The sequence below is a fragment of the Pseudopodoces humilis genome, chromosome 1 (assembly GCF_049639895.1).
Source record: "Pseudopodoces humilis isolate 2021_Gansu_Grassland_sample_001 chromosome 1, ASM4963989v1, whole genome shotgun sequence".
Taxonomy (NCBI): Eukaryota; Metazoa; Chordata; class Aves; order Passeriformes; family Paridae; genus Pseudopodoces; species Pseudopodoces humilis.
In genome coordinates this window covers 90034653-90056251 of record NC_142200.1, presented here as the reverse complement: position 1 = coordinate 90056251, position 21599 = coordinate 90034653, and the positions used below count along the sequence as shown (strand labels likewise).

The following is a 21599-nucleotide window of genomic DNA, read 5'->3' as shown; positions in this document are numbered from 1 at the left end:
ATTGATGCACAGCAGTAAAGAATGTGGCTTATTGCAGTTAGAGATAACAGGAATGGCATTTGAAGGAAAAGGTATCTGGGGGCAAGCTGAATGCATTTGATATAAAAATGATTGAGTGGCAATAAACTTCTAACAGCCTGCTTCAGCATGTGCTTTCTCTCCAGTGCTTGGAAGGAGGCTTTGGGTAGTGCCTTTCATCACTTCAGGGTTGATTTTGCAATTATGCTGGTCCTGAAAACCTGTAGAACATGACACCCATTCCCAGTATTTATCAGTATCTCTCATTTGTAGTTTTATGCCTCTTTTAGGGCACTTTTTTTAGTTGGTTCCAGCGGACGATAGCTAACATCAGTTATCGGCAATATTACTGCGTCTTGGAATGGTGCTGTTTATGATGAATAATGGTAGGCAAACCGATACTTTTTTCCTTGAGGAGCACAAATCATGCTTGTCTCCCAAGTGAGCTGATGGTTTGGCAGGGTGAAAGGATGAATAAAAATTGCCTTCCAAGTGCATGCAAGTTGACAGCCTGAAAGGTGATTTTCTTGACTCATATACTTTAGGTTCCTGGGTTTTACATATGGCAAGTCTCCAGAACAAATATTGCTTTTGGAAAACCTAATCAAGTTCTGCCATAGGACTTAAGTTACTGAGTGTCAGGCCTCAAATGATATGCTTGATTTAGACTTCTCTGGAGTTCAAAAATTGTAAATTTTTATCAGCAGTGGTTTCATGGAAAAATGCAAAGTGAAAGTTGAAACTTTTATAAGAATAAATTTAGGCACTAGGGCTTTCAGAGGGGGTGAGTTCCACATAGAAATATAATCTGTTCAGTGTTTTTTTCATGATGCTTTCATTTCCTTGGGAATGCTTTGAAGGGATGCTGTCACCCCACGTCATATTGTGTTTTTACACTACAAACCCTTGTGTAGTATCATGTGCTGATACTGAAATTTGTTTTATTTGTTGGGTCACAGTTTGAGATCCCTTTAATGAAAAGGAAATATCAAAAGGAATTCAACAAAAGGGGAGAGAAAATGTAAATTGGGTCATTTTACTTCTCCCTCATACTCTTATGCTGGCTAGAAGAGACAATTTAATGCAAAAATTTGTGTGTAGTTTCAACTTGTGGTCTGTGGGCTGTGTATTAGGGAAAAAAATTGAGCTACTAGTTCACCGACTGTTCCCCGGAAAAATATCGAAATATGTTTTTGCTTTGTAGGTGGATTTTTTAAAACAGCGTATGCAAAAACTGCAGCATGTGGCCACCACATAGCCCAAGACAAGAGAAATTTGTTGTCATTCAGAATGAATATGAGCAAACTTTGATTGGGAAAAGGAGAGAAAGATGTGATGCAGACATTGAATTGGGCTGTTTAAAAATGGGCAATCAGAGCAATCAGATTGGAATTGGGGAGCTTCAGAGCCCACTGGCAGTAGTAGATCCCGAGGCAGCAGTGAATAAATGGCCTTGTTGGGAAGGAACATTTGGCTTCAGCCGTGGCCAGACTTCCAGGACTTGGAGACAGCAGCTCACTCGGGGAGGTACCTTTGCTCTTGCTTTGGTAGTGCTTGGGTGTCTCTTTGGAGCTGAGCTCGGTTGAATGCTTGGTTATGCAATGAGTAAGTCTTGGTGGTGCTGGATGGTGGTTTTCCTGAAAACAGCCATCTGAAATGGTGTGGCACTGATACAGTGCTGGTGGAAATTCTTGATCTGCAGTTCTTAGTGTTTTCAGTGCACTGCTCTGACCAGCCTCACTGCCTGGCTCATTTTGGAAGGGGCAGCACAGCCCTCCCCTCCCTGCCTTCCCCACCACATTTTCTTTTCTAAGGTGCAATTATTGAGAGACTGAAATGGCTAAGGGAAGGAAGTCCTATCAGGATTTCTCTGAGGAATACACCTGCGAAACAAAGCTTTATTATGCTGTTTCTAAAACTATTTGGGTGGAGAGATGAGAAAGCATTCTCCTGGATAAAATTGCAGCTCCTCTGGTAATAAGGTCTTATATCATCAAGTAAGTAGTGAGCTAATAAAATAGTTTCCTCCCTCTCATCCCAAAGCCTGCTGAAGAATATGTTACTATTTTAATTCTTAAGTATGAGTGCTTTCATTGCCTATCTGCTGTTGTCAGAAAGAGTCATATTATACTGTAATTACTTGGTGGCGTAGAATACAGGAAATTCGTTAAACGTTATGCCTGCAAAGGTCCAATGCTGTCTTCTGTCTGTGTAAGAGTGTGACTGCTGTATTATTGTTACAGGAGAGAAAAGGCACAAAAGGGAAGGCAGCTGTGGCCTGTGTACCTTTGCTGCCTATGTACTTTTTCTGGCAGTCTGGAGTTGCTGTAGATGAGTAACACTTGGCCAGAAGAATTAAAGTCAGGAAATGGATATTTGATGATCATTTCTTTGGGATTTATATAGATAAATGCAAAATACTCTCATCTATGCTAGTCATAAGAATTCTGTAAAACAAGGATGAGTTTGACTAAGCTCTGTCCCTTTTTTGAATGTGACAAGATTGTAATACTATTGCAAACACTCATATTGTAGTTATTTGGGATTAGAGTCTTGGAATTAACCAAATCAGAAACAGGAAGCCTGGCCAATTTTTACTGAAGTACCTCTGTGCAAAATCAATGTTACCAGTCTATCTCTTTGCAAGACAGTTGATTTGGGTATAGGCTCTCTATTGTAAGTGTCACATGGGAATTTTCATAAAATTACTGCAGGTTTTGAATATTGTGTACCCCTTTGTCTTGTTTGCAGGACTTCTCACTAATGGCCAATCTAAAGGATTAGGACCAGGATCAGAGCAGCTGGAGAATGAGAAGGACGATGCGTCGCAAGTGTCCTCAACGAGCAACGATGTTAGTTCTTCAGATTTTGAAGAAGGGCCCTCAAGGAAAAGGTCAGTAGTGAATTACGGTTAAAGTAGAGACTTTCTTCTTTGTCCCTTTTGTCTTAGACTGTTTTTTATGTTATGAGTAGGGTATGGTTGCACCTACTTGCCCTACCATAAAAGGACTTTCCAGCATGGATTCCTTCTATGAACAGCAAAGATACAGCAAACTTTGCTTTATTCATTGGTGTGGATGGTTCTTGTTGCTGTTTTGGAAAGCATGGAAAAGCAGTTGTTATTTTACAATTGATGAATGCTAATTTAAATGCCTTAAGACTCTCTCCTCTTCTGGCTTTTGCCTAAGGCCACGTCTATATGTACGTGTGTGCAATTTCAAGGAAAGCATCACTAAAGTAGTTACTGTTACTGTTGTTATTTTTAGTTTTCCGTGAATTAAACCGTGTAAAGTTAAAAATATAGAAAAGAACAAAACAGATGCTTCTGAGAAGAGGAACTTCATAGTAATGTGGTGTGGTGGCTATCATTTGCAAAGGACTGCTTTGAGATACTGCTGAAGCAAGCTGCCTTCTCTTTCCTAGAAGTCACTGAGTGTGCAAAATGTGGGTTAAAATCATAGACCTCAAGCCAATCAATTACAGAAAATATGCTGAGAATGCAGGCGGCTGGGAGTTGTCCTCTCTGTGAAGTAAGAATGAAAACAGGTTGTCTAAAAAAATGTCTCTTAAAAGAGAGAATCAGAAATGCTTCCTCAACCTTTTTTCCTCTGTCCTCAAACTTTTTTTCCTCTGCACTCCTCACACTGTAGTTCCAAGCCAAAATGAACTGTATAGTTATAATAATAGTAACAGAAGTTATCTTTCAAACAAAAGAAGTATCCCTGTTTTCTGTATGACCTTAGAATTCCACTGAGAAGCCTTATGGGGTGAGGAGACTGGTGCTTTCCTGGACACCCTCCTCTTCCAGTGTTTCCCATCCCTGGTTCCCACAATCTTTTCTGTGTCCCCAAGCCAAAAACTCAGACTCTAACTAATGTGCCCACTTAGCTCATCGACAAATCTGAGTAAAATTTGTTATCTTCAATATTAGTAGAAATTTTGCAAGGCTTATATTGCATCCTGCTGCTGGTCAGAGCAAAGATATTTATATTCTGATTTTGTGCTTTGTAAGATACAAGAAAGGATTGAAAATAATTTCTGCTGAGCTGTTTAGGTGACATCTACTGTTGGTGTAATCACTGGGAGATCATGGTCATTATTTCATGGCCAACCTGTTGCTTGCACATTGTCTTAAAGAATTTCTGCTTCCTTCTACACTTAGTTTGTCCCCTCATTCCTCAGCTGTGCTATCATAATGGCTTGCAGGGTCACACCATGAGTAGCTTCAAGAAGCTGGTTAGGATTAAAAATAATAGCCAGAAGAAGATGAATTAAGGCTTTTTGCCAGGTTTCAACGTTTTTTTAATCTGCGCGAGACTTTTATCTCTTGTTCAGAGTATGATTGTAGGAGCAGCTGCGGGTGCAACCAGGGGCACATCCTCATCCTCTCTTGGGGCTGGCAAGGGGCAGGAGGGCTTGTCCCTTACACTGTACCTGCTCCTGGTGCCCTGCACAGTCCAGCTTCAGAAATTAATAGGATTTCTATATCACCAGTCTCCAGAAACTGCACTTGAGTACTACACTTGAGTACTTCCAAATATTCGGAAGAATGTTTGGTAGGTTCGGGCTGAGGGAATTCAGACCCTTGAGAGGCAGCTACGTGGTTCAGGCAAAATAATAGGGAACTCAGTGCCTTTGGTACTCTTCAGATTAAACCCAACCAAAAAATCCAGCCCAAACACAGACCCAAGATGAAAACTTTTTCTGAATTTCATTTCGTTGAAGGCATAGCATCATTTCACTACTTCTTCAAGCATCATGAGCTATAACAATAGTACTACAGTTGTTTTTCTGTTGCTGTGAAGGAGATTGTTCCTGTTTTGTTTCCACTTACACCCAACAGAGACTATTAACTGTTTTTGCTTCCTCCTTGCAGATGAACCTTTTCTGAGTTCCTTCTCTTAAGCTGTAGTGGAGCATGTTGAGTGTTTTTATATCATCTTCTTGTTTCCTTTTAGGCTTTTTGTTTTATTTAGCTGAATGTACAATGTTTCTTCAATTCAGGTTATCTTGCAGTCCCAGAAAGAGTTGTGTTAGGAATACTGGGCAAACAAAGGACATGCAGGAAGATAATGAGAAGGCAAATGTGACTGAAATGGAAAGTGTGGGTTGACTGCCTCAGCTAACCAAATTTCAAGAAGTTATGTCCTCCAGAGTTTCTCAAAATCAAACTTTTCAGTTGTCTGTTCAGCTGGGTGTATAACTAATGACACTCTTGTAATAAAATACACCTTTAAAGACTGTAGCTTTAGCAGTGTATATGGTGAAAGTGTGCAGATGTAATGTAATACTGCAAATTTTTTTCAGAAACTCATTTAGATACTAGGTTTGATAGAGCAGGATTTTTGAATGCAATGACCTGACATTGTTAGGCTTCAAATGGTTCCAACTAAAGGAAACTTCTTACACAACCAGGTTTGCAATCTGATGGGAAAAACTCCCTTCTTTTTACATGTATCATTTTATATTGCAGTAGTATGCTGGACTGCTAAAAGTCTCCAGCCTGCCTTTTGTGGAGCTGCAGATTTCAGCTGCTGGTGGTGGTGGTGATAAAGAGGAGTACATGTACAGCTTTGCCCCTTCACAGCCTCGAGATAAGTCCAGAAAATGTTAGCCCTTCTTAGAGAGTAAATGGTGTTTGGGGAGGATTGGTAGTGGCAAGCTCAATACTTCAGAATACTTAGATTTGTTTGAGTTTACACTCAAAAGGATGGAAAACATCTGAGCTGTGTGTATTACTAGTGGCCACTTCTGAGGGGAAGCAGCAGGGGAATCCTAAGTAGTAAATATTACTTTCAGCCAGTAAAGTTGGAAAGTGCCAGCATTATTCTAACATGTGGCAAAAGCCAAGCATTCAAATGTTGCACTGAATCTGTTGTTTAATGGGTTGCTGTCTAGTTGCCATGTAAATGAGAGGAGTTGCTGGTTTGTTCAATGGTTTGGGGAGAGATGAACAAAACTGTTGGTATATGGACTTGATAAACTGCCAGATCGGGTAGTCTTCACCTTGTAAAGATTGCACATTTTTTAAAACCTATGAACAAAAGGGTATTGCTGAAGGAGAAGTGTAGCTTCCATGTAGCTGCACGTTTTTGTTGTCAATCTCCAGTTTCCAGCTATGATTCTCCATTGAGAAAATCAATAGGTAACTGGCCAAAGGTGTTTGGTCTCTGTGCTGGATGGTTGTACATTTTAATGGGCAGCTCTAAAGACTGCAACCACTGGCAATTAATAACAGTGTACAGAGACAGCTGTAGGTTTTTCTAGCAACCAGTTTCCCACCTTACCCAGGAAGAGACACACAGAGCAGACTTCATGTGCCAGTATGTTGATCTTTGGTCATAACAGGCTATTATTGCTTGCTTCCTATTACTAATCAGGCAGCTACTCATTTGTATGGCCCCCTTCCCAGAAAATCACACAGGGAATTGTCAAATGAACAAATGCATTTGTCTTTTATTTTGAAGTTGTGTTAATAGAGGGCTGTGTGAGGTGAGAAGAGGTTGACTGATTTTGATAACTGGTAAACTTCAAAGTGGGGATTTTTCAAATTTAATATTAGAATATTCTCTGTGTTAAGGCCAAAAAAATACTGGCTTAGTGTAGGAAAAAAATGGGGTTAGAGAAATTTTTTCTCTTGTAGTAGCAACAGTGTGGATGGACATTGCCCACTGGGCCAAGGGTGTGCGGAGCTCCTGGGAGAAGACTACTTTGTCCAGTTCTTTCGTAGGGAAGGCTGTTGGCTGCAGGAGAAAGGAACAACCCACTGGGGAGCAGTAGCATTTTAAGCTGTCACAGCTAGATTGGCCAGAAATTGCTTATTAGGAACCTTCTGAGGCCTTTAATTAATACAGCAGCTTTCTGCTAACAGTCTCAAGCATGTGACAGTCAGAAGTGTGATTGTGCGCTATAGCAAGGCCAACCCATGGGATGTGCTCCTGCTCTTTGCCTTGTGCTGGCTCCCTGCTGCCTCCTCCTTTTTCCTGTATGTCTTTTTTAAATTTTTATTTTTAGATGCCAGTTTAACTCCCTGAACTGTCTCATTGTGGAGCAACAGGAGGGTTAAAGTTTGTCAAATGAAAAGGTGGGGGTGTGTGTGCAAGGAGGGGGAGACCAGCATGCTGACCTCCCTTGGCTGGTGGCTGCACAGCTGCTAGGCTGGCAGAGCTGTTTTGCACCCTCACCATAAAAAAAAGCCAGTCAAGGGTAGGCAGGCTTTTGCATATTAGGCAAGCTGCTAATTTAAGTGGTTTCTTTTAGTGATACATCCTTTTCAATTTGATTTGCAAAGGATTTTCCTGCAGTAAAGTTGTAAAAGGTTGAGGGGACTTAGGGATAGGGTTTTTTCCCTATTTTTTTTTTCTTTTTCTTTTTGTCAAATTGTTTTTATAGCTAATAATGAACAGTCTCTTTAGCACTAGACTTCGCACCTTTCATGCAAGATGTAAAACAAGGTCAGTCCTGTTCCCACATTTGTAAGTTTGTGAGGGATTTCTTCTTGGTATTGTAGGTGATGGAGAGAGAAGTGTATTATGACTCGGGTATGAAAGCAGGGGACTGCTCGTAATATCAAAGTGCTTTTCCAGGACCTTTTTAGTGAATAGTCTTTTCACTAATTGGAACACTATATAATGTATTTGTGTTCAGCTGTTGCCTGCTACAACACAATGTAAGCCCATTTATCAACCAGGTGCTTCTGTTATTTTTTTCTCGTTTCAGTAGGCAGTGCAAATCTGCACTGGTTGTTTGTGTATGAAGAACTACATTAATCCACAAAAAAACCAAAATGGCAATGAGATTTATGTATAATAATTTTTTTGACACCCCACCCCTGCCCCCCTTCTGGGAATGCTGATATGATTGGAATATATTTTAGTGCTGCACATTTATATTTAAATAACAAGCCTTATAAACAAAGCAATAATAGTCCATTGGAATGGATTTGCAGAGGAGTAGTAAAAAGACAGATCACCTGCTTTATAATGCAAGTCAAGAAGATCATTGTATGTAGTTTGAAAAGGAAGAAATAGGGTGATTAATGTTCTTTCAGTATTTTCATGAGGAACAAACAGAAGTTGTGACATGAATTCTTCTATCCGACATGCAAAGATATAACAAGGTACAATAATCTGGGAACACTTGAACTTTGTGGGTAGGCAGCTATGCAAACAACTTGTTTGACTAGTGATTTAATAATTATCAAGATATGATTTATAGCAAGCTGAGAAGTGTTACACCATGTCCAATTCGAGCTTGCTTGTTCTCACCTGGCACCTTCTTTTCAGAAGTCAGAGTTGCAGGGAAGGGTCTTCATGACCTTGAGTTTGGACTCATTCTCTAAGGGATGAAGGAAGATTCCCAACCAGATGGGATAGGTGCAGTTGTTTCTGTTACTCTGTCTATGGCAAACACTCCTTCAGCTGCCTGACAACCCATCCCTAACTGTGATTCACGTAATTCATGTCTCAACCCTCTGTGTGACAGGTCAGATGTTGATTGCTTCAAGACCAGGGAGAAATGGCTCTAAACTGACATAGGGAATAATTGAAAAAGACACTTTTTTAAAGCAAATTTGTTTTCCAGTGTGAAAGAAATGTTTTTAATGCAAATACATCATTGTTAGTATAAGAGCCTGATATTTGGGCTAACATAACTCTTTGCTACATCTGGTGTGGTCCCATGTGCTGTGCAAAGATAATGATAATAAAAAAGAGAGCTCCAGTCCAATATTTTGAAGTGGAAGTGTTTCCTAATATGCTGACTTTTAAGAATATTGGGGGTGGGTTGTGGTTTTTTTTTTTGTTGGTTTGGTTTGGTTTTTGGATTTGTTGGTTTGGTTGGTTTTTTTTTTTTATAAGTATTTGAGGATTGTATTCATGCTGTATGTTGGTTTGGCATACACTGAACTATAGAAAATCCTGTTCTGTATTTATTCCTGTGGCTGATGTAGACGATGTATAAGTGATAGGAATATATTCTCAACACGTTCCTTGCAGATGACAGCATAAAAGTGGGTTACTGCTGATTCACCAAAACTGACAGCAGTGTGGGTATTAGTTTCTTTACAGGTCAAAACAAGATTCCAGATAAGGGTGTGGGTCTTGAGACTCCCAGATGGATGACGGAGACTTGGAGTTGTATGAATACTGCTCAGAAATAGGTCAATCCATGTCACCAGCATCTCAGTTCGGGATTGTAGGAGTTTTCTAGGTCTGAGCTGAATTTGAGAAGTATAAATTTCCGTATCATAAATATCTCCTCTAGAATCTTCTCAGGTCTCTTTTCATTGGATAGAATAATCACAGGAGTTTTACATATATCACCTGGCCATATGCTGGTATAATGCTTTTCCCTTCTTTTCTTCCATTGTTGTGTCCAGCACAGAATTTCCTGAGGGAAACTAATTGGTTTTTTCTTCTTAACCTGAACATTTGTATATTTCATTTTTTAGCAGTATGTTTATTGTTAAATAATTTGTACAGTAATGGCCATGTCATCATTATGTTTTGATTTTATGCTTTTTTCCTTTGCTTTTCTCTCTTGGTATTTGTTCTTGGCTCTGATTAAATAAACTAAAGCTTAAGGGACCTTTGACTACATGGAAAATTATTTGGAAGTTTCTTATTTTTTTCCAGTTATATTACAGTCTATTTTCTCTGGTAGCATCCTTCTTTCAGCTTTCAGACAAGTTGTCCCCTGAGTTTCATAGTTGTAGTTACTATGGAGATATCTGTCCATTATTTCTCTTTTTCTCCCTTGCTCTCTTCCTTTCCTAGGAGCTCCTGCAGCTGTTATTTATCTTTTCAATAAAGTAGACTTTGTACAGACTTTGTTTCTAATATCTCCTCTATTGCAACATGTCATTTGCCTGTAATGCTTTCACTTTCATGAAATCCTGTAGGTATTTGTTTATAGGGATGAAAAATTTGGGATATGAGTTGAGAGTGAGGAGGTCCCTAGTTAAAAGGGTCACTTCTGGAGCTATTATCTGATTTGATCTTTCTTCACAGCTGAAGAGCTGTTCATTGAAGTCATAATTCTGTTAAATTAATTATGTGGTAACATTTGTTACAAGGACAGCTTTTAGAATTTATTTATTTTAAATGGCAGCTTTTGGAATTTAATATAAACATATTCTGGTGCAAGTTAAAATTTCTCAGGTGAAGAAATGAGAATTTGAGACAACACGTCGTTAGCCTTTTAAGTCAGAGAGACTTTTCTTAGCACCTCATCATAATTTGATAGCTCTTCATATACAGCTTTATATATTCCAGCTTAACAGAGAAATGCGGATGTTTGGGTATTCTGCAACAGATATTTTCTTTTGCATGTGTGCTGTTGTATTTCTAAACCCCTTCACTTGGAGAAGCGTTGTTTTGCTTGGTGTCTCTGGTTTGATATCACTGCTTTGCTGAATGACTTAGATTTGAAATATGCTCTCCAACCAAGAGGTTGTACTACAACTGCCTGTCTGAGCAGACATCCCACCTGGAAAGGCAGTGTAGCTGCACTGCTCTTTTGATGGATGTGTTTCTTATGGTAGCTGCATCTGGAGAGGTTTTTCCCCACTTTCTTTGGAGACATTTTGCCCTAGGCGATTATTACAATGTTACACATTTTTCCTTCAACCTACTGGGCACTGTCACCTGTGGCTTTGCACAATCAGGAGCCTCCTGAGGAGACACTCTTGGTTTACAGCTGCATAAATAACCTGCCTTGGGCTGTTGGTCAGATAATGCAGATCTCTTTGCCACCCATTAAGAGTGTTGGGTTGAAATTGCAGCCTGAAAGCCCACAAGTGATACATAATTAGGACATGTGTGCTTCCCTTGACCCCATGTCTGCTGGCATGGTTTGTCACCTGGCCAAAGCAAAGGCAGGTGGTTTTCTGTGGGGTCAGTGGAACTGGTATTGGACAGATTCCCTGGGCACCACAGGGAGCATAACAGAGGTGACTTCGGGGAAAAAGATGAACAGGAGCAACATCAGTCCCTCTGGGGAGTGGCTGGGTACCCTGATCAACTGAGCCCCCCAGGATAAGACTGCTCTCAGTTTAATTCTAAGCAAGCAAGCAATCTCATCTCCTTTGGCCATTCCTATTGCTCGTGAGGCAAAGGAGAAAATCTGAAACCCTTTGCTTTTTGTCTCCTGTCTCCTCTTTTATTATGGTTTAGATTATTCCTGGCCTGCTGACAATTTGTTCTGCAAGTTGTCAAGCAAAATGTGCATTTTAAAATAAATTACTCTAAAATTTTAATCAACTCTTTTTTTAGAAGGGAGTCTCATGTTTATCTTTTGCATACGTCTAGTTTGCTGTTAAAGTAAGCAGCTGGGACTTTCTTGATTACTTCTATTTTTAGTGGCATCTACTTTACACCTGCACATTGAAAATCATGAGGTTTTCTAACAGAGATTGAGAAATCTTTCAGCCTCCCTGATTCTTAGGTCAGAAGCCTGAGATCAAGCTGGCCCTCTAATTGCAGTGTCTTGGTGTGCATGGACTCCTTATGTTTGTCTTACACTAGGAAAATTGAGCACTATTGATTTCCCTTGGAGGTTAGTTCATCTCACCTGGTTAATTTGTAACAGAACAAGGAGAGAAACTATGTGTGGCACAGTTTCTGTGCACACTTTTACGTCTCTGCACCTCTGAAATCCCTTCATTACCTGAAAATTAAAGTGTTAAGTAATACCTAGGCAAATGTTACCATGCAGTTAAGGTTTGATTTTTACCCATTTTATTTCATTTCCGTTGCATAAAAATCCTGATGTTAAATTCACTTTTGATACATGTGCTATATGCCATCCCAGATTAAGAATATTTAATTGCTTCCAGTTTTCAGATGGACAGCAAAATAAACTTTAAAGGTGAATCAGATGAGAAATGGAAAAAGAGGGGAAATAGCATTTAAGTAAAGGTCACACTCTTCTTATCAGAAAAAAATCAATTGAAGTAATGCAGAAAAAAAATCCACTTAAAAAAAGTTTGGTTTTTCCTTGAAGCTTTTGGTTGCAGGACCCTTCTAAAATGTAAATTCAAACATTGTTTTTCTTTGGGCAGTACAACTCACAGTAACTCTTAAGTAGCCTAGGTACCAGGTAGCCTTGTGTTCAGATTCTTGTGTGGCCTTGCACAGTACTTAATCACTCTATGTCTCTTCCATCTTTGAGTTTAATTGGCAGAGTTTTGAGCAGCTAAAGATTGGAGTAATAGTTGTTTATTGTTTTCAAGGGCAAAGTATAAGTAAATGATATTATTTATATCTGTTTTGAATATGTGTCTGTTTTGGGCTTTATTTATTGCTCTTCCTTTTTCTGCTGTTAAATAAACATAGATATTCATAAATAAACAAAAAATAAATTCTCTCCCTGAAGGAGGGTTTTGAGAGTGGTTTATCAGCACAACTGCATTCAAATCCATTTTTAAATAACAAGAGTTAATTCCTGCATTCACTGAAAGTGCTTATTTATTATTGATTTCAGTGGATTGGACGTTTTCCTAAGATGTCTGCAGGCTGAAGAAAGCTGTAAATTAAGTGCCTGTGGTTTTGACTGCACTTGGAGTAGCCCTTCAAAGAGTCTTGTTTATTTTCCTTTTCAATTATCATACTCTGTGTATGCCTGCTGGAGTTTTATACCACAGAACGAGCCATCAGAAAGTGATGCCATGTATCCTCTGCCGTGCATTTCCCCAGGCTCTTCCCTGGCTTGTGTCATCTTGCTGCCTCTGCTCAAGGGGATCAGTGTGAAGTCTGAGAAATTGTTCATTGACTGGATGGCTGCTGACCTGGCTTTCATACTTATTGGGTGCTTGATTATTTCAGTGGCAGAGAAAGCTTCGTTCAAAGCCTTTTGTTCAGAGTCTGCATTGGAGGTCCTGCGGTGCATCGTTGGCCCCGAAGCTGTAGCTGTGCAGGGTTACTAATTCAGTGGGACTATAAAGAGAATATGCCATTCATAGTAAAAATGGAATAACCTCTCCTTTACACTTTCTTCCAGTTTTTTGGGGTAATTCACTGAAACTATCTCAATATGTTATAAAAAAATAATGCCATCGTATCCTATGCTGTCCTGTGTTCCTCTTATTTCAAGTCATAGAAACTTCTTAATATGGAATTTTACTCCAAATTATTTTCATTATTTTCAGCTTCTTAGTTGCATCTTTTTGAGCACTGGTTCCCAACTCCTTACTTTGAAACTGCTCATTCCAGGGAATTTAGCTGCTTTAGCTGGTGGGTGTGTGGGGGTGTGTGTGATTCCATGGTGTTACCTGCTGTCTGCTTAAGTTCAGGCTTAAGATTGATTGGCTTCTCTTATCAGGTTTTGAGTGCCATTCAAAGCCCTCTGCCACCCTGAGGATGCAGCTGTATGCTAATTTCCCATTTTGAACAAAATGCTCATAGGTCACTACTGAAATACTTGGTCTTGATACAGAGGGAAGAAGTTTCTGGGCTGGGATGGGTGAGAAAGGCAAGGTCTGGGTCTGTTGCTGTTTCTTGTTTCTTCTCAGCTCTGGGAGATGAAGTTTCTTTTCCTGAGACGGAGCTCTAATATTAGAAATGCAGCTCTGTCACATCATTATTTCTAATTTTTAACATGAAAAAGGCAAGTTGAAAGGGAATTTGTTACAACTTCTTGTTACTCTGTCTTCTAAAAGAAAGTGTGAATGTAATCTTCACATACCATATCTTCATATAAAGATTTTTAAAGGCCCTTTGGTCTGAAGCAGTGTTTGACATAAGGACAGGCAACAGCATTTCAGTATCTGGGCAGATTTCCAGACCCTGATACTATGTGTTTGTTCTGACCTATCCTTTCCTCTGGGTGTTCTTTTTCCCCAATACTTCCCCTGGGGACATGCCTTTTAGAGCTTGACATTCCCAGCTTAAAAAGAAAACTGACAAAAACTCCTTAAGTTGAGGCTGGAGGACACACAGACATTCAGAAATATTTTTTCCCTTTTCAAACAGAATATCCTGTTGAGTAAGACACCTTTCTTGAGGGGGGAAAGGGGAAAGCAAAGTTATGGAGAGCACTCTAGCAAGATGCTTCGAGGAATTAGATCAAGAAGGCAGGTGTTGAAGATGTAGGGCACTGTTATTCATGATTCCAGATAAATATAGGAAGAAGAAAGTCTTCTCTTGCCTTCCTGGATACCCCGTACCCTCCCACCTGAGTTACTAATAAGGGTAGCAGAATCCCTCTTTGCTTTTCTCACTCAGGTTCATTTACTTAACATAGTGTGAGGAGTATTTTGCTCTTCTGAGGTAACCTTTTCTGATGGTTTGTTGTTTTTCGTATGAAAAGCACAGAACCCTTTAGTCCTTAAAACAGAAATCCATTTTCTGTTTGTGCTCCTCTCTGTACTTCTTTAGTGATCATTAGTCAGTCCAGGATACATGAATTAGTTGTTGACTTTTCTGCTTTGTTTTCTTCCTTGTTTGTTCCTTACTCTGCTGTTTCTTTGGACCATCCTAACCTTTTCTACTGAAGTGTTTTTCTGCTAGATTTTATTCAACAGAATCCACATGGTTTCCCAATATGAGCTTTAATGAAAACAAATGTTTACAGCGTTTCCCGAGCATTAGATGAGCCTCTATCTTTAATTACGAAGGGCTTGGAGATGGAGGAGGAAACCCACTTACTGGCAACAAAGGGCCCTAGGACTGTTTGTGCTTGGCTCATTCATCTCTCTCTGCTTTGCAGACAAGTGAGACTTTCTGAGCATTTGAATACAGTTTATTCTATCAATTAAAAAAGAACAAAACAAACCTGTCTCTTACATTGCTTAAATACCTATTAAGCCCATGAACAGAATACTAATTTCAGTTGTTCTGTATAATGAGCTCTAAATTTCTGAGTCATGTTGGCCATGGTACCTCTTAACAAGGACGTGGAAAACCTGACAAGAAAAAAGTAATGTCAGTCTCAGTTTCTTAATTATTTTGGTGAGTGTAGAAATGAAAAGCTCCAAAGCATTGTGTCACAGTGGTTATTTTCCAGATTGAATATAACAGGGAGGATTTATGGAGATTTTTCTGCTCTGTTACTGGGGTGGATGAAACACAGAGCAAGAAGGTCTGAGCACTGACAATACTCAATGCCAGCAGCACACCTCATCAGCTGACAAGCCCTTGAAAGTTCTTAAGTGGGATGAGATACAAGATTAGATGGAGTCCTGTGTTCCTTTTCTTTTTGCCCTCGCATCCCTCCATATGAATGCCAGCACATATAAATCATGGTGCTTAGCTGGTGCAGAAAGTGGGTGTCGCAGTGCAGAGCAGTGCTCTACTGGCTCGATGGGAAGGCAGAAGTGATATCTGAGGTGCACGTGTGAGAGTCCTTTACCTCTGGATGGGTGTTCCTTTGAATTCCTGTGGATTTTAATTTGTCAGTGCAGTGATGCTGGGCACTACCTGCATTTCAAAACATAGATGTTACTTGAATGTCATTTATTCTTCCTTTTAATACACCTATAAGTGACTTGGTTCAGCTGCACAGTCCCTGTAGAAGAGGCTGCTGAGTGCACAGTGACAGCTTGTATGCTCCCCGTGCATCACAGAAAGTGCTCTGCTCATTCCTCTGGAAAATGTTGTTGTATAATGCAGCACGGTGCTTTGCCATGCCTGCTGGGGGATCACCCCTCTGTTAGGAGGGTTGTATAGTCAAGTTGGGTGTTATAAGGATAGAATTCAGCATTACTTAATGATATGTGAAATGTAACTTAATGTATTTATCACTGCTTTAAATTTTCTGGCCTCACACAATGAACATCCCACAGTGTGAGCTTCATTTTCTCCTTAGACTGTATTATTTGTATTATTGGCAAATGTGCTCATTTATACTAGGGAGAGAAAAATAAAGGCAGGGAACCTTGAGAAATGCCAGCTAATAAAAAATAAGACAGTTGTGTTTTCTAATAAACAATGAACACAGTAAAACTGGTGATGCTACAGGCATCTTGTGTTATTGATGAAAACAAACTGCTTACTGACATCTGCAGCAACCAGCCCTTAGTGGTGGCATCCCAGAGCCCCCCAGTGCCATGTGTTAGGCAGAATTGCTGGAATTCACAGTGTGAGACTTTCAGGTTTTGAAGGGGTTTGATTTGTTTGGTTTTCCCCTTCAGGCTTTATTTTTTCTTGCAGCTTTATATTTCTTATACAATAGGAAATATAAATAAGATAAATATAATTAATAATATAAATAAGAATAAGGGAATAGCTTCTCTTTTCTTGGAGACGGTGTGAAAAGCTGTAGGTATTTCTTTGGGACAGCTGATTGCTTTAGCCTGTAAACAGTTACAATCCATCAGTACTGCTCATTTCTCATGCTGTAGACTCTTCACTGCTCCTCCTGAAGAATTCCTCCACTCTGCTGCATCCCACCACCTGAAACAGAAACCACACATTTCTGCAGGTTGTGAATGTCCTCTGCTTCATGAGCAAATTCACTTAAGTACCACAGCTTCTGCATCAAGTTGCTCTTAGCATGAGGAAACTTGGGTTTAGCGTATGTAGCTGCTGTAATCCTGCTGTATCATGAAGCTTATTAATTAAATTTTCCTGTTTATACTGCTACTTATACAGTATTTGTAGATAGATAGGGTTGGTTTCTTTTTTCCCCCCAGGAGCTGTTTCTGAGATTCTGTAAATTGAGGTGCCATAGTTTTTATTCATCTTTCTTGTTTAGAAGCATGTAAGTTGATGGAGGGGAAGAGTACCACCTTGTTCTCAAATGATTCTTCTAAATAATGATAAACCCTAACTTTTGGCTTACCTCACTTCTCACGGCATCTGTCTGGACAGGGGAGGTTGATGTTCTGGGTCAGCTGTAGGTATTCCAAAGACTGCCTTGAGCATGATTTTCCTCCATTGAGTGGAATGCAGAACAGTAAAACCTTGCCAAGAAATACTTTTCAATAATTCCCTCTTACCTGCTGAGAGAGGGGTGTAGAGGAAGAGCTGCCCTGTCTTGTTGCTTGTTCACTATGAGCCAGAGAACCTCATGGCCACCGTAGGGGGGATTGACACCACAGATAATCTCTTCTGCATTTGGCTTGTAGGAGATGATAAAGCTCACTGTCTTTCTTCCCCCTCCCCCCCTCCCCCCCTCTCCTTTCTGGTTTTCCCCCCTAAAACCTCCTTTCTTCAGGGAAATGATTGTATGTAATAATTGGCTGCTAAATCCTTCTAAAGGAACTGCTCAGTAAAAGTGAGTGGTCATTACTTTGACACTCCAATGCTGAGGGAATGTGTGAGCTACAACAGCTGCTTTGCTTAGCATCTGCACTTTGACGATTTTGGTTTCTTTTGGATTTAGAAAACCTTCCTTAAAGGGCTAAAGCCTGAAACGGTCTGAAGCTCTTGAGTTCCTTCAGAATTGTTTTGTAGGTATTATGGTGTGTGGCTCACCAATTGTGGTAGCATGGGTTCCTAAATCTGAAGGAATGTTTGGTTTTGATTTTTGATTGCTTTTAAAGCTTTTCTTTACCCTTGGGGAAGGGGAAAGGTATGTAAAATGCAGTTAATTATGGCAGTTTATTATCTCATTAAATTATGAAATACCTTCTGCTAAGCTTATTATAGTAATCTAAAAATCAGCTATTCATATTTCTGATGTTTGTCTCCAATCATGGATTTTCACTGCAGATAACATACATATGTATATGTGCATATGTATGTGTGCATGTATATGCATGTATAAGCATTCAGTAAGTAAAACTTACCTATGTAGTTTAATTTTATTTAGCTTAAAGCATTGTTAACCATATCAGTCGTGTCAGGCTGTCTAAGGTCACTCAATGGCTATGAAGAGAGATACTGTTAGTGACCCAGTTATTTCTAGTGTAGCTTCTGATCTTGCAGATTTATGTAACAATGATGCATGGAAGTACTGGAACAGTTTTGAAGCTGCCTGGCTGTGAGAAGTCCCTTGTGGGTAGGGAGAGAGCCCTGGTGAATGCACAAAAATACAGATTTTAGCATGTTCAGCAAAATTCTTACTTAGATTTTGAGCCCTGTATGAGACCAGGGTTATCTCTGTTTGGTGTGGCTTTAATTCTGCCCATATAGATTCAAAACATGAAGTTGGGAGTCATTACCTTTTCCAAAGTATAGAATTGGAATATTTGGAGATGGAATTGTAGCTTAAATTTTTTCTAAAGGCAAAAATCTCCCCCTGTCTGCAGTAGGAAACCACCACAGAAAATAGCAGGTTGTGGGGTGGGTGGACTGGAATCTGGTATAGCTTTAAAAGGGATTTTAGATTTCTTGATCCAAAATCATTCAAGTCTTAGTGGTGGTGCTTTACTGAGATTTTTAGATGGCTTATGTTAAGATAAATTAAGATGCAGCTTTTAAATTAATGAAGTTAAACTGGCACAAGAGGCTGTATGGACAGGCTGTCTTTTTGATTTATCTGTCAACAAGGCACTGGTTTAACCTACTCTTAACCCATAAAAGTCCATGTGGATTTGAACTGATTTAACAAAAATTAAATTGGGGCAGTCTTGTGTTGCCAGCAAGGCCTCAGGAGAAGCATCTCTAGTTCTGCCTTTTGGCGTTGTCTTCCCTTGGTAATGGTGTGATAAAAGATGCATTTATTTTATTTGTTGACTTTGCTGACTTAATTCTCACCTTCAAGCTATTAAGATTTCCTTAGTGCTAAGGGCAGTCACTCACACAGCCCGTTGTGGTTGCATTTGTTTGTTATTTTGAACAGTATCCCCAAGCTACTGAACCCATATTTAATATAATTTTAAACTAAGAAAATACTTGAGGGGTTTGAGAAATCTTCCACGTATTTGTTTACCTGTGGCTCAGTGGTTGGCTGGGTATGAAAAGGATTGTGTGTTTTGTCAGATTACTGCAGTTTTCTAATCAGGCATGTTGTGGCTGCATTGCCATTCTCTCCTTAGTCATCTGGTCCTCACAGGATTTTCATTTTATTTTTGGTTGACTTCCACTTTTCCTGAACAGCTCTTTGCATTTCCTCACAATGTTTTACTTTCTCTATTGCTCCTAGCCTTATTGCCTTGCTTTCTCTTGCTGCCCAAGTGTTCTTTCCAATTTAATTTCTTTCATTCTTGGTGGAGTTTTGCATGGCACCTTTCAGGTGCCCAGCCTTTGAGAACTATGTGAACTGGTGTTGAGTTCATCAAGTGTTCACTGGCGATCCCAGCTGAAGTAATTGCCAATTTCTTGCTGCTTCGCTGTGGGAGCACTCTTGCCACAACCTTTTGCACTGCCATTGGCAAATTGACCTCAGGCCTTCATCTGATTCAAGCAGGCATGAGTGTGCACATACTGTTTTTCATAGGATTTTATTCCTTCTGCCTGCCCTCTTTTAGTCAATGTCTAATTTCAGCCTGGAAAAGGGATAGAAAAGTGATTTGCCTGAGGACTGCCAGTAAATCAGTGACCAAATATTGGCTTAATGCAGTCAAGGAGGAGAGAAGGTGCTGGGAAGCATCCTAGGATTTTGGGATTTTTCAGACAGATTTACTGTTGTTGCTCCAGTGATTTATCATGGTCAGTGACCACACCTCAGGGACACTTCCAGAGAAGCACAGTGCCAGCCAGTAGACTTTGCCCATGGGGCACTTAGAAAGTGCTCACTACACCTTTATGCAGTATCACTCTCAGTGTAGGCAGCATCTGGAATGCCACCCTCTCCTTTCTATTTTAAATGTTTGTAAGCTGGGGCTTTGCTTGTGATGATACAGGGAAAAGTAGTGGGTGATCTGCTCATGGAGAAAGAAGTGACGGAAATCAGACCTTTTCATTACTTCAAAAAAACTCTTAAAAAAATCCCAAGGCTATTGAATAAAAAAGCCCACCCAAATTTGTCTTCCTTGCTTGTCTTGGTGGCAGCTAGGCTCCTTGTTGCAAAAGGGTTGACAGTGAAAGGAGCCACACTGGCATTGCTGCCAGGCACGTTTTCTGTTAAAATTTTACAGCTCAGTAATTAATGTGTTTCTCAGTCAGTTTAGGGTGGCGAGCTGCTAGTGGAAAAGCCAGTCCTGTCCTTCCCTCTAGTGCATTCGTGCCACCTCTTTTGTGCCAACACCAGCACTTCTGTGCTTTTGAAACCTGACTTGAAAAAGTAAAAAACCCAACCTGTAGATTAATTTTCAGGTAGACTGACTTCCTCAGGGTCTCAGGAGCTCTAGTGCTGGCATAAGCAGGAACGTGTGGCTCGAGGTGAGGGGAAGAACATACACACCTTTTTTCTGAAGCAGCCTGAGATTGGCTGAACCCACTCATTCCGGACGGGAGGATGCAGGTGAGGCAATGCAGCAGTTGTTGCTCCAAAAAGGTGTGGTCCACTCCCTTTGTCCTCCCCCAGCTTGGACTGTGCCCCCCTCCATTACTTCCTGCTCAGAGTGCACAATGGGATGCAAGAACCAGAAGGAACATGACTTTCTCCTTCCACTGTCAGCAAGCACTTTATCTGAGTTGTACTATCAAATATCAGGTGTCCTGCTGCTTACTTACCACTGTGTATCCTAAAAGTAAAATTAAGGAGTGTGTTAGGGGAGAGGCACTGATAAATCTCACTCTCCTGTGAACAAAGTCTTCTCAGAGGGACTGTATTTTTTCACTTCCTGGACAGATGCATGGTGTGTAGGCACAATTAGTGTGTGTCTGTGAGAGTTTTTTACTGTGATTACCTGGTACTGAAATGAGCTCGATATGCACCATATCTTTTTACTGGAGTCTCCAGGGACAGGGCAATGTGACACATGTGACAAGAAACAAGAGAGTATTGAATACTTACTACTGCAGGTAAAGAAAAGAGAGTCTGCAGGGAAGGCTATAGATTGTGGTGGCACAGGAATTGTTACCATAGTTTCCATTCATATCATTAGTTCCCAACTACTTTTTCTGGCATTCAGGAGGAAGAGAAAGACAGCATGCTCTGGCAGTCCAGCCAGCCCCCCCTCACAGGATTTAGCATCTATGTAAAGAAGAGATTTGAGGTGAATGGCCCCTTTCCTTTTCAGGCCAGTTTGACTGGTAGCAGGATGTGGCATGGCTTGAAAAAAGGCATGAACAGAGTTGCTGGGACAATTGACTGCGTCTGCCTGATTGACTTGCAAGAATGGGCTGTTTGACTCCTGGGGAGGAAGCCTGGAGAGGGTCATGGTTTGCTTCCAAGAGAAACTCAATGCAAAAAATTACAATTATGAAGGAAAAGAGAGCAAAAAGTAGAACAGCACCTGCTAAAGTTTGTATTTTATCTTCAGAGTTATATAAGAATAGCATAGGTTTAACATAATGGAATTCAGTATTATATAAGAGTAGCATAGGATTAACATAATGGAGTATACTGATTTTTATTTTATTTTCTTCCCTTGATAGCTCACTTGCATGTTTCCGTTTAGTAATCCTTTCTGGCAAGACAGTGAATGTGACTGATGGGTGTTCTATGCAAAAGTGATCACTTTGCTGCTTATCAGAATAAAGTCTGTGCAGCAGATATAGGATGTCTTGTGTCTTTTTTTTTTTTTTTTCTCACTGTGTGTCTAAACGTTGTAGTTTTTACAAGAGAAATGTTGAGTTCCTGGTAATAACCAG

General features: G+C 40.1%; 1 protein-coding gene across 3 annotated transcripts in view; it reads left to right on the top strand.

Annotated features, from left to right (window-relative positions):
- Positions 1–21599, top strand: part of JARID2 (jumonji and AT-rich interaction domain containing 2) — a 209137-nt gene that overhangs the window by 116837 nt on the left and 70701 nt on the right. For all 3 annotated transcript variants that reach the window (XM_005525263.3, XM_088058457.1, XM_088058453.1), the window contains exon 3: positions 2770–2911. In XM_005525263.3, the coding sequence (XP_005525320.1) occupies positions 2770–2911 (142 nt within the window). The remainder of the gene's footprint in view (positions 1–2769; positions 2912–21599) is intronic.